Consider the following 10402-nt stretch of genomic DNA (forward strand, 5'->3'; position numbering starts at 1 on the left):
ACTTTGGGGGGCTCGGGGGGCACTTTGGGGGGGCTCCTGGGTCCTCACAAGGGTTCCTGGGGGGTTCATGGGGTTCCCTGGGAGAGTCTGGAGTCTCCAGGAGGGTTCCTGGGAGGGTTTTGGGGTTCCACGAGGGTCTCTGGGTGGGTTTTGGGGTCCCTTGAGCTTCCCACGTGGGTTTTGGTGTCACCTGAGGGACCCACGAGGCTCTGGAGGTGCCCAGCTGAGCTTTTGTCCCCTCTGGAGTTCTCGGGGTCCCCACCACGAGGGTCCCCACACCAGGCCCAGCACCCCTGGGGCACCTGGGGGGCCGTGTCCCCTCTGTCCCCAATGTCCCCATGCTGTCCCTACACTGTCCCCACTGTCCCCAATGTCCCCACACTGTCCCCTCTGTTCCCATGCTGTCCCTGCTGTCACCGCTGTCCCCACACTGTCCCCACACTGTCCCCACCCTGTCACCCCGCTGTCCCCACTGTCACTCCACTGTCCCCACCCTGTCACCCCACTGTCCCAACACTGTCCCCACGCTGTCCCCACGCTGTCCCTGCTGTCCCCACATTGTCCTCTCTGTCCCCACGTTGTCACCCCACTGTCCCCACGCTGTCCCCACCCTGTCACCCCTTTGTCCCCGCAGCCATCGAGGACGAGTACAGCGGCCCCAAGCTGGAGGACGGCAAGGTGACCTTGGCCTTCATGAAGGACCTGATGCAGTGGTACAAGGACCAGAAGAAGCTCCACAGGAAATGTGCCTACCAGGTACCCCAAAACCCCCCAAAACCCCCCAAAACCCCCCACAACGTCCCCACGTGTCCCCACGTGTCCCCACGTGTCCCGCAGATCCTGGTGCAGGTGAAGGAGGTGCTGGCCAAGCTGCCCACCCTGGTGGAGACCACCTTGAAAGAGGTGGGTGGGTCCCCCCGGCCGGGCTCGGGGCGCCCTCGGGGGTGTCCCCGCGTGCCGGCGCGGTGACACCGGTGCCGCCGCGTGTCCCCCGGCAGACGGAGAAGGTGACGGTGTGCGGGGACACCCACGGCCAGTTCTACGACCTGCTGAACATCTTCGAGCTCAACGGGCTCCCCTCCGAGGCCAACCCTTACGTATCCGCGCCTGGGGGGGAGTCCCTGGGGTGGGGTGGGGTGGGGTGGGGTGGGGTGGCACGGGGTCGGGGTGGCGGGGGGACACGCTGGGGACACCCTGGGGAGGGGTCGTTGTCCTCAGCTGGTGACAGATTTTCAACGGGGACTTCGTGGACCGCGGCTCCTTCTCGGTCGAGGTCATCCTGACGCTCTTCGGCTTCAAGCTGCTCTACCCCGAGCACTTCCACCTGCTCCGAGGTAGTCCCAGGGTCTGGGGGGCGAGGTCGGAGCCCCCCCGGCTGGGGTGGGAGGGTGGTGTCCCCACGGCTGTCCCCTGGTGTCCCCAGTTGTCCCCTGGTGTCCCCAGTTGTCTTCTGGATCACTATCTGGCAGCACTTGTTGTATGGGGTGGGTCGCTTTCTGGCAGATTTGGTAAAAAGGGGAGGGTTTGTCACCGTCCTGTCCCTGTCCCCTTGGGGTTGGGGACATCCATGTCCCCTTGGGGTTGGGGACATCCCTGTCCCCTTGGCATTGATGCCATCCCTGTCCCTTGGAGTTGGGGATATCCCTTGGGGTTGGGGACATCCATGTCCCCTTGGCATTGATGCCATCCCTGTCCCTTGGAGTTGGGGACATCCCTTGGGGTTGGGGACATCCCTGTCCCCTTGGGGGAGCTGACATCCCTGTCCCTTGGGGTTGGGGACATCCCTGTCCCCTTGGGGTTGGGGACATCCCTGTCCCTTGGGGTTGGGGACATCCCTGTCCCCTTGGGGGAGCTGACATCCCTGTCCCATTGAGGTTGGGGACATCCCTGTCACTTGGGGTGGGGACATTCCTGTCCCATTGGGGTTGGGGACATCCCTGTCCCCAGGCAGTGTCCCCAGGGGTGGCAGTTGTCCCCAGCAGTGGTAGTCGTCCCTGGGCAGTGTTCCCAGCCCCGGCAGTGTCCCCAGGGGTGGCAGTTGTCCCCAGCAGTGGCAGTGTCCATGGGCAGTGTTCCCAACCCTGGGCAGTGTCCCCAGCCCTGGCAGTGTCCCCAGGAGTGTCAGTTGTCCCCAGCAGTGGCAATTGTCCCTGGGCAGTGTCCCCAGCCCCGGGCAGTGTCCCCAGCAGTGTCTGTGTCCCCGGGCAGTGTCCCCAGCCCTGGGCAGTGTCCCCAGCCCTGGGCAGTGTCCCCAGGAGTGGCAGTGTCCATGGGCAGTGTCCCCAGCCCTGGCAGTGTCCCCAGCCCTGGGCAGTGTCCCTGGCAGTGGCAGTGTCCATGGGCAGTGTCCCCAGCCCCGGCAGTGTCCCCAGGAGTGGCAGTGTCCCCGGGCAGTGTCCCCAGCCCCGGGCAGTGTCCCTGGCAGTGGCAGTGTCCCCGGGCAGTGTCCCCAGCCCCGGCAGTGTCCTGGCAGTGGCAGTGTCCCCGGGCAGTGTCCCCAACCCTGGGCAGTGTCCCCAGCCCCGGCAGTGTCCCCAGGAGTGGCAGTGTCCATGGGCAGTGTCCCCAGCCCCGGGCAGTGTCCCCAGGAGTGTCAGTTGTCCCCAGCAGTGGCAATTGTCCCTGGGCAGTGTCCCCAGCTCCAGGCAGTGTCCCCAGCCCCGGCAGTGTCCCCGGCAGTGGCACTGTCCCCGTGTCCCCTCAGGGAACCACGAGACGGACAACATGAACCAGATCTACGGCTTCGAGGGCGAGGTGAAGGCCAAGTACACGGCGCAGATGTTCGCCCTCTTCAGCGAGGTCTTCGAGTGGCTGCCCCTGGCCCAGTGCATCAATGGCAAAGTGCTGGTGAGGGACACCCAGGGGACACCCAGGGGACACCCAGGGGACACTGCCACCCGGCTCAGCATCTGGCAGCTTTCATTGACAGGGATGGATCCCTGTTTGGCAGCTACGGGAAAATGGGGGGCTTTGACTCCTCCCACCACACCCCATTCGGGTCCCCTCGGGGTTTGGGGTGTCCCTGTCCCCTCAGGTTTGGGTTGTCCCTGTCCCCTCAGGTTTGGGGTGTCCCCATCCTCATGGGGTGATCCCCATAACTGGGAGGGTTTGGGGTGTCCCTGTCCCCTCAGGTTTGGGGTGTCCCTGTCCCCTCAGGTTTGGGGTGTCCCCATCCTCATGGGGTGATCCCCATAACTGGGAGGGTTTGGGGTGTCCCTGTCCCTTTGGGGTTTTGGGGATCCCTGGAAGGGTTTGGGGTGTCCCTGTCCCTTTGGGGTTTTGGGGACCCCTGAAAGGGTTTGGGGTGTCCCTGTTCCCTTTGGCTTGGGATGTCCCTGTCCCTTTGGGGTTTTGGGGATCCCTGGAAGGGTTTGGGGTGCCCCTGTCCCTGTGGGGTTTTGGGGATCCCTGAAAGGGTTTGGGGTGCCCCTGTCCCTGTGGGGTTTTGGGGATCCCTGAAAGGGTTTGGGGTGCCCCTGTCCCCTTTGGCTTGGGGTGTCCCTGTCCCTTTGGGGTTTTGGGGACCCCTGGAAGGGTTTGGGGTGCCCCTGTCCCTGTGGGGTTTTGGGGATCCCTGGAAGGGTTTGGGGTGTCCCTGTCCCTTTGGGGTTTTGGGGACCCCTGAAAGGGTTTGGGGTGTCCCTGTTCCCTTTGGCTTGGGGTGTCCCTGTCCCTTTGGGGTTTTGGGGACCCCTGGAAGGGTTTGGGGTGTCCCTGTCCCCTTGGGGTTTTGGGGATCCTGGAAGGGTTTGGGGTGTCCCTGTTCCCTTTGGCTTGGGGTGTCCCTGTCCCTTTGGGGTTTTGGGGATCCCTGGAAGGGTTTGGGGTGTCCCTGTCCCTTTGGGGTTTTGGGGATCCCTGAAAGGGTTTGGGGTGTCCCTGTCCCTTTGGGGTTTTGGGGATCCCTGGAAGGGTTTGGGGTGTCCCTGTCCCCTTTGGGGTTTGGGGGTGTCCCTGTCACAATTTTGGGGGGTTCCTTCCCTCCTCAGTGTCGTGGGGGTGCGTTGTCACCCCCTCAGTGTCAGGGTGGGCGATGTCCCCTGAGTCCCCGCTGTCCCTGAGTCCCCCTGTCCCCCAATGTCCCCCAGTGTCCCCCCTGTCCCCGCTGTCCCCCCAATGTCCCCCCGCGTGTCCCCCCCAGATCATGCACGGGGGGCTCTTCAGCGAGGACGGGGTGACCCTCGATGACATCCGCAAGATCGAGCGGAACCGGCAGCCCCCAGACTCAGGTGGGACGGGGACCCCCCCGAGGTGTCCCCAGGGTGTCCCCGAGGTGTCCCCGAGGTGTCCCCAGGGCGAGGGGCTGGGCTGTGACCCCCCTGTGTCCCCCCAGGGCCGATGTGTGACCTGCTCTGGTCGGACCCCCAGCCCCAGGTGAGCTGTGACCCCCCCGGGGATGTCCCCTGCCCTGTCCCCATGTCCTGTCCCCATGTCCTGGGGGTGTCCCCATGTCCTGGAGATGTCCCCTGCCCTGTCCCCATGTCCTGTCCCCATGTCCTGGGGGTGCCCCCATGTCCTGGAGATGTCCCCTGCCCTGTCCCCATGTCCTGGGGGTGTCCCCATGTCCTGGAGATGTCCCCTACCTGTCCCCATGTCCTGTCCCCATGTCCTGGGGCTGTCCCCATGTCCTGGGGGTGTCCCCTGCCCTGTCCCCATGTCCTGGAGATGTCCCCTGCCCTGTGCCCATGTCCTGTCCCCATGTCCTGGGGGTGTCCCCATGTCCTGGAGATGTCCCCTGCCCTGTCCCCATGTCCTGGGGGTGCCCCCATGTCCTGGGGATGTCCCCTGTCCTGTCCCCATGTCCTGGAGATGTCCCCTACCCTCTCCCCATGTCCTGTGCCCATGTCCTGGGGGTGTCCCCATGTCCTGGTGACATTCTCCATTCTCCTAATGTCCCCAATCCCCCCTGATGTCCCCAATGTCCCCAACATCCCCGATGTCCCCAGAACGGCCGGTCGGTCAGCAAGCGGGGGGTCAGCTGCCAGTTTGGCCCCGATGTCACCAAGCGCTTCCTGGAGCGGAACCACCTGGAGCTGATCATCCGCAGCCACGAGGTCAAGCCCGAGGGCTACGAGGTGGCCCACGATGGCCGCTGCGTCACCGTCTTCTCCGCCCCCAACTACTGGTGAGGGACAGCTCGGGGACACCGCTGGGGACACCGCTGGTGGCCCTGGCTTTGTCCCCTGCGTCGCCTCGGTTCTGTGTCCCCAAGCCCGGTGTCACCTGAGCTGAAATGTCCCTTTGGTTTGGTCCCCAGTGTCCCCTGTACCTCATTGTCCCCTCAGTCTTGTCCCCAGTGTCCCCTGAGCCACGTTGGCCACTTGGCCTGGTGTCCCCAGTGTCCCCTGAGCTGAAATGTCCCCAAGCCCGGTGTCCCCTGAGCCACCTTGTCCCCAAGCCTGGTGTCCCCTGAGCACCTTGTCCCCTTGGTTTTGTCCCCAGGTGTCCCCTGAGCCACCTTGTCCCCAAGCCCGGTGTCCCCTGAGCACCTTGTCCCCTTGGTTTTGTCCCCAGGTGTCCCCTGAGCCACCTTGTCCCCAAGCCCGGTGTCCCCTGAGCACCTTGTCCCCTTGGTTTTGTCCCCAGTGTCCCCTGAGCCACCTTGTCCCCAAGCCCGGTGTCCCCTGAGCACCTTGTCCCCTTGGTTTTGTCCCCAGTGTCCCCTGAGCCACCTTGTCCCCAAGCCCGGTGTCCCCCGAGCCACCTTGTCCCCTCAGTCCTGTCCCCACAATGTCCCCTCAGTCCTGTGTCCAATGTCCCCTGTACCTCATTGTCGCCAAGTGTCCCAGATGTCCCCAGGTGTCCTCAAGTATCCCCAAATGTCCCCAAGTGTCCCAAATGTCCCCAAGTATCCCCAAATGTCCCCAAGGGTCCCAGATGTCCCCAGGTGTCCTCAAGTATCCCCAAATGTCCCCAAGTATCCCCAAGTGTCCCAAGTGTCCCCATCCCTGGTGGTCCCCAGCCACAGTGGCCCACGGGGGTTGTCCTGCAGTGTCCCCAAGTGTCCCCAAATGTCCCCAAGTGTCCCCAAATGTCCCCTGCAGTGACCAGATGGGCAACAAGGGCTCCTACATCCACCTGCGGGGCAGCGACCTCCGCCCCGACTTCCACCAGTTCACAGCAGTGGTGAGTCTGGGGGCTCTGGGACCCCCAAATCCCACCCGGGGACCCCCAAATCCCACCCGGGGACCCCAAAAATCCAACTGAGGGACTCCCAAATCCCACCTGGGGACCCCAAATCCCACCCACGGACCCCCAAATCCCACCCAGGGAACCCAAATCCCACCCGGGGACCCCAAAATCCCACCCGGGGACCCCCAAATCCCACCCGGGGACCCCCAAATCCCACCCAGGGAACCCAAAATCCCACCCGGGGTCCCCCAAATCCCACCCAGGGAACCCAAAATCCCACCCGGGGTCCCCCAAATCCCACCCAGGGAACCCAAAATCCCACCCGGGGAACCCAAAATCCCACCCACAGACCCCCAAGTCCCACCCAGGGAACCCAGATCCCACCCAGGGAACCCAAAATCCCACCCACGGACCCCCAAATCCCACCCAGGGAACCCAAATCCCACCCGGGGACCCCAAATCCCACCCAGGGAACCCAAATCCCACCCAGGGAACCCAAAATCCCACCCGGGGACCCCCAAATCCCACCCAGGGAACCCAAAATCCCACCCGGGGACCCCCCAAATCCCACCCGGGGAACCCAAAATCCCACACAAGGACCCAAATCCCACCCAGGGTTCCCAAAATCCAACCCAGGGAACCCCAAAAACCCTGAGGGTCTCAAATTTATGGCGGGGGTGTCCCCAGGGATTATTTGTGGGGGGGATTCTCGAGGGGTCTCATTCCTTATGGGGGGGCCCCAGGGGTTATTTGGGGGGAGTTTTTTGGGGGTCTCATCCTTTTGTGGTGGTCCCCGGGGGTTATTTGGGGGGATCTTGGGGGTCCCAGGGATTATTTTTGGGGGGTTTCTTGGGGGGGTCTCATTCTTTATGGGGGGGTCCCCAGGGGTTGTTTGGGGGGGGTTTGGGGGGTGGGTCTCATCTTTCTGTGGGGGCTCCCAGGGATTTTTGAGGAGGGGTCTTGGGGGTCTCATCCTTTTGGGGGGCCCCTTTTACATCTCCCCTTTCTGGGACCACCTCAGGAGCTTTTGGGGTGCTCAGGCTCTGTCCTGGCTGTTAATTTGTGGTGGGGGGATCCCCCCAAACCCCCCCCCCCCACCCTGAAGCCCCCCATTTTTCTCCCCAGCCTCACCCCAACGTCAAGCCCATGATGTACGCGAACACCCTCCTGCAGCTGGGCATGATGTGACCCCCACCCCACCCCCAGCCCCCCCAAAAAATCAACCCCGCCCCCCCCCCAGCACCCCCCAAAACCCAGCACCCCCCAGGGGGGTTTTAATATATTGGAAGATTGTATTTATTCCCCTCCCCCCCCCTCCCCAGTGCTCCCAGTGCTCCCAGTTTGGGGCAGGAGGGGCTGGGGGCGGCACCTCCCGGGGTGGGGGTGGGCTGGGGGGGGGGTCAGGGGGGAGATCCTGGAAATTTTGGGGGGGGGGAGTTCCCCTCTGCTGGCACTGCCCCTCCCCTCCCCCCCAAAAAAATCCCCAAAATGAGCAATAGGTGCAAAGAGGAGGAGGGGGGAGGGGAGAGGGGGGGGTCCCGTGCCGCCCCTCCCCCTCCTCTCCCCCCAATCCCCCCCGCCGTGCGGTTTTACCATCTCTGTAATTAATTAATCACGTTCAATAAAGTTAATTAAAAGTGGCTTTGTTAAGGGCCGCCGGTAGGGGGCGCTGCGGTGGCGGTCGCCATGGAAACCCCCCCCCGCGTTGTTGCCATGGCGACGGGGATGGAGGGCGGGGACCCCGTTTGGGGACCCCAAATCCTCCCTGGGGACCCCCAAACCTCACCCAGGACCCCCAAATCCTCCCTGGGGACCCCCAAACCTCACCCAGGGACCCCCAAATCCTCCCTGGGGACCCCCAAACCTCACCCAGGGACCCCCAAATCCTCCCTGGGGACCCCCAAACCTCACCCAGGACCCCCAAATCCTCCATGGGGACCCCCAAATCATCCCTGGGCACCCCCAGACTTCACCCAGGGACCCCCAAATCCTCCCTGGGGACCCCCAGACCTCCCCCAGGGACCCCCCTCAGCCCTGGGACCCCCAAATCTTCCCTCCTGGAGACCCCCAACTCAATTCAGAGAGCCTCAAGTCCCACATGGAGCCCTCCCGACACCTCCAGAAGTTTCTTGAGTCCCCCCAAATTCAGTTTGTGGTTTTTGGGGGGCTCAGAGGGGTCACTGGGGGGGCCTGGGCCAGTCTGAGCCTCTCCCAGTTTGGCGCTGGGACCAGTTCAGTGGCAGAGCGACGATCCCGCCGGTCCTGCCAATCAGCGCGGCTCAGCCAATAGGAGCGCGGAGCGCCTCCGTCTGTCGCGCCCCTCAGCCAATAGGAGCGCGGAGCGCCTCCGCTGGTCCCGCCCCCCACCGGGAGCGTCGGACGGGTCCGAAACCCGAAATCACTTCGGAATGAGCCAAAATCTCCTTGAAAGGATCCAAATCTCCTTGAAAGGATTCAAAATCCCCTTGAGAGGCTCCAAAATCCCCTCAAAATGATCCGAAATCCCCTCAAAGGGCTCCAAACCCACTTGAAAAGATCCGAAATGCCCTTGAAAGGATCCCAAACCCCTTGAAGAGGATCCTAAATTCCCTCAAAGAGGATCTCAAACCCCCTTGAGAGGATCCTAAACCCTCCTGAAAGAATCCCAAATCCCCTTAGGATCCCAAATCCCATTGAGAGGATCCAAAATCGCCTCAAAGGGCTCCAAATACCCTTAAAAGGATCCAAATCCCCTTGAGAAGATCCCAAATCTCCTTGAGAGGATTCATAATCTCCATGAAAGGATCCAAAGCTCCTTGAAATGATCCCAAATCCCCTTGAGAGGATCCCAAATCCCCTTGAAATGATCCAAAATCCCCTTGAAATGATCCAAAATCCCATTGAAAGGATCCCAAATCCCCATGAGAGGATTCATAATCTCCATGAAAGGATGCAAAGCTCCTTGAAATGATCCCAAATCCCCTTGAGAGGATCCCAAATCCCCTTGAAATGATCCAAAATCCCCTTGAAATGATCCAAAATCCCATTGAAAGGATCCCAAATGCCCATGAGAGGATTCATAATCTCCATGAAAGGATCCAAAGCTCCTTGAAATGATCCCAAATCCCCTTGAGAGGATCCCAAATCCCCTTGAAATGATCCAAAATCCCATTGAAAGGTTCTCAAATCTCCTTGAGAGGATCCCAAATGCCCTCGGGGGGGGGGGGTCTGAAGCCCCCTGGGATGAGCCTGAAGCCCCTTTGGGGGGGTCTGAAGCCCCCACAGCCCCTATAGCCCCCACAGCCCCTATAGCCCCTATAGCCCCTATAGCCCCCACAGCCCCTACACCCCCTATAGCCCCTATAGCCCCTATAGCTCCTATAGCCCCCACAGCCCCCATAGCCCCTATAGCCCCCATAGCCCCCACAGCCCCCACAGCCCCCACAGCCCCTATAGCCCCCATAGCCCCCATAGCCCCCACAGCCCCCACAGCCCCCACAGCCCCTATAGCCCCTATAGCCCCTATAGCCCCCACACCCCCACAGCCCCTATAGCCCCCACAGCCCCTATAGCCCCCACAGCCCCTATAGCCCCCATAGCCCCTATAGCCCCCACAGCCCCTATAGCCCCCACAGCCCCCACAGCCCCCATAGCCCCCACAGCCCCCACAGCCCCTATAGCCCCTATAGCCCCCACAGCCCCTATAGCCCCTATAGCCCCTATAGCCCCTATAGCCCCTATAGCCCCCACAGCCCCTATAGCCCCTATAGCCCCCATAGCCCCCACAGCCCCTATAGCCCCCATAGCCCCCACAGCCCCCACAGCCCCTATAGCCCCTATAGCCCCCACAGCCCCTATAGCCCCTATAGCCCCTATAGCCCCCACAGCCCCCACAGCCCCTATAGCCCCCACAGCCCCTATAGCCCCCACAGCCCCTATAGCCCCTATAGCCCCCACAGCCCCCACAGCCCCTATAGCCCCCACAGCCCCTATAGCCCCCACAGCCCCTATAGCCCCCATAGCCCCCACAGCCCCTAAAGCCCCCATAGCCCCCACAGCCCCTATAGCCCCCACAGCCCCCACAGCCCCCATAGCCCCCACAGCCCCTATAGCCCCCATAGCCCCCACAGCCCCTATAGCCCCCACAGCCCCTATAGCCCCCATAGCCCCCACAGCCCCCATAGCCCCCACAGCCCCCACAGCCCCTATAGCCCCCACAGCCCCTATAGCCCCCACAGCCCCCACAGCCCCTATAGCCCCCACAGCCCCTATAGCCCCCACAGCCCCCATA

The 10402-nt window shown here is 62.8% G+C and overlaps 1 protein-coding gene across 1 annotated transcript; it reads left to right on the forward strand.

Moving 5' to 3' along the window:
• The first annotated feature begins 621 nt into the window (after window positions 1–621).
• PPP5C (protein phosphatase 5 catalytic subunit) lies at window positions 622–7772 on the forward strand. Its single transcript, XM_077790710.1, has 10 exons — window positions 622–756; window positions 838–903; window positions 999–1097; window positions 1229–1334; window positions 2705–2847; window positions 4142–4229; window positions 4334–4374; window positions 4947–5125; window positions 6045–6126; window positions 7258–7772. The coding sequence occupies exons 1-10, from the start codon at window positions 694–696 to the stop codon at window positions 7318–7320; spliced, it is 930 nt and encodes a 309-aa protein (XP_077646836.1). The 5' UTR covers window positions 622–693; the 3' UTR covers window positions 7321–7772.
• The last annotated feature ends 2630 nt before the right edge of the window (window positions 7773–10402 follow it).

Source organism: Lonchura striata, unplaced genomic scaffold (assembly GCF_046129695.1).
Source record: "Lonchura striata isolate bLonStr1 unplaced genomic scaffold, bLonStr1.mat Scaffold_269, whole genome shotgun sequence".
In the NCBI taxonomy this organism is placed as follows: Eukaryota; Metazoa; Chordata; class Aves; order Passeriformes; family Estrildidae; genus Lonchura; species Lonchura striata.

Coding starts and splice junctions, on each gene's coding strand:
- PPP5C (XM_077790710.1), top strand. CDS start 694: ATGAAGGACCTGATGCAGTGGTACAAGGACCAGAAGAAGCTCCACAGG. Junction 5,126..6,044: donor TTCTCCGCCCCCAACTACTG/GTGAGGGACAGC, acceptor TGTCCCCTGCAG/TGACCAGATGGGCAACAAGG. Junction 6,127..7,257: donor TCCACCAGTTCACAGCAGTG/GTGAGTCTGGGG, acceptor TTTTCTCCCCAG/CCTCACCCCAACGTCAAGCC.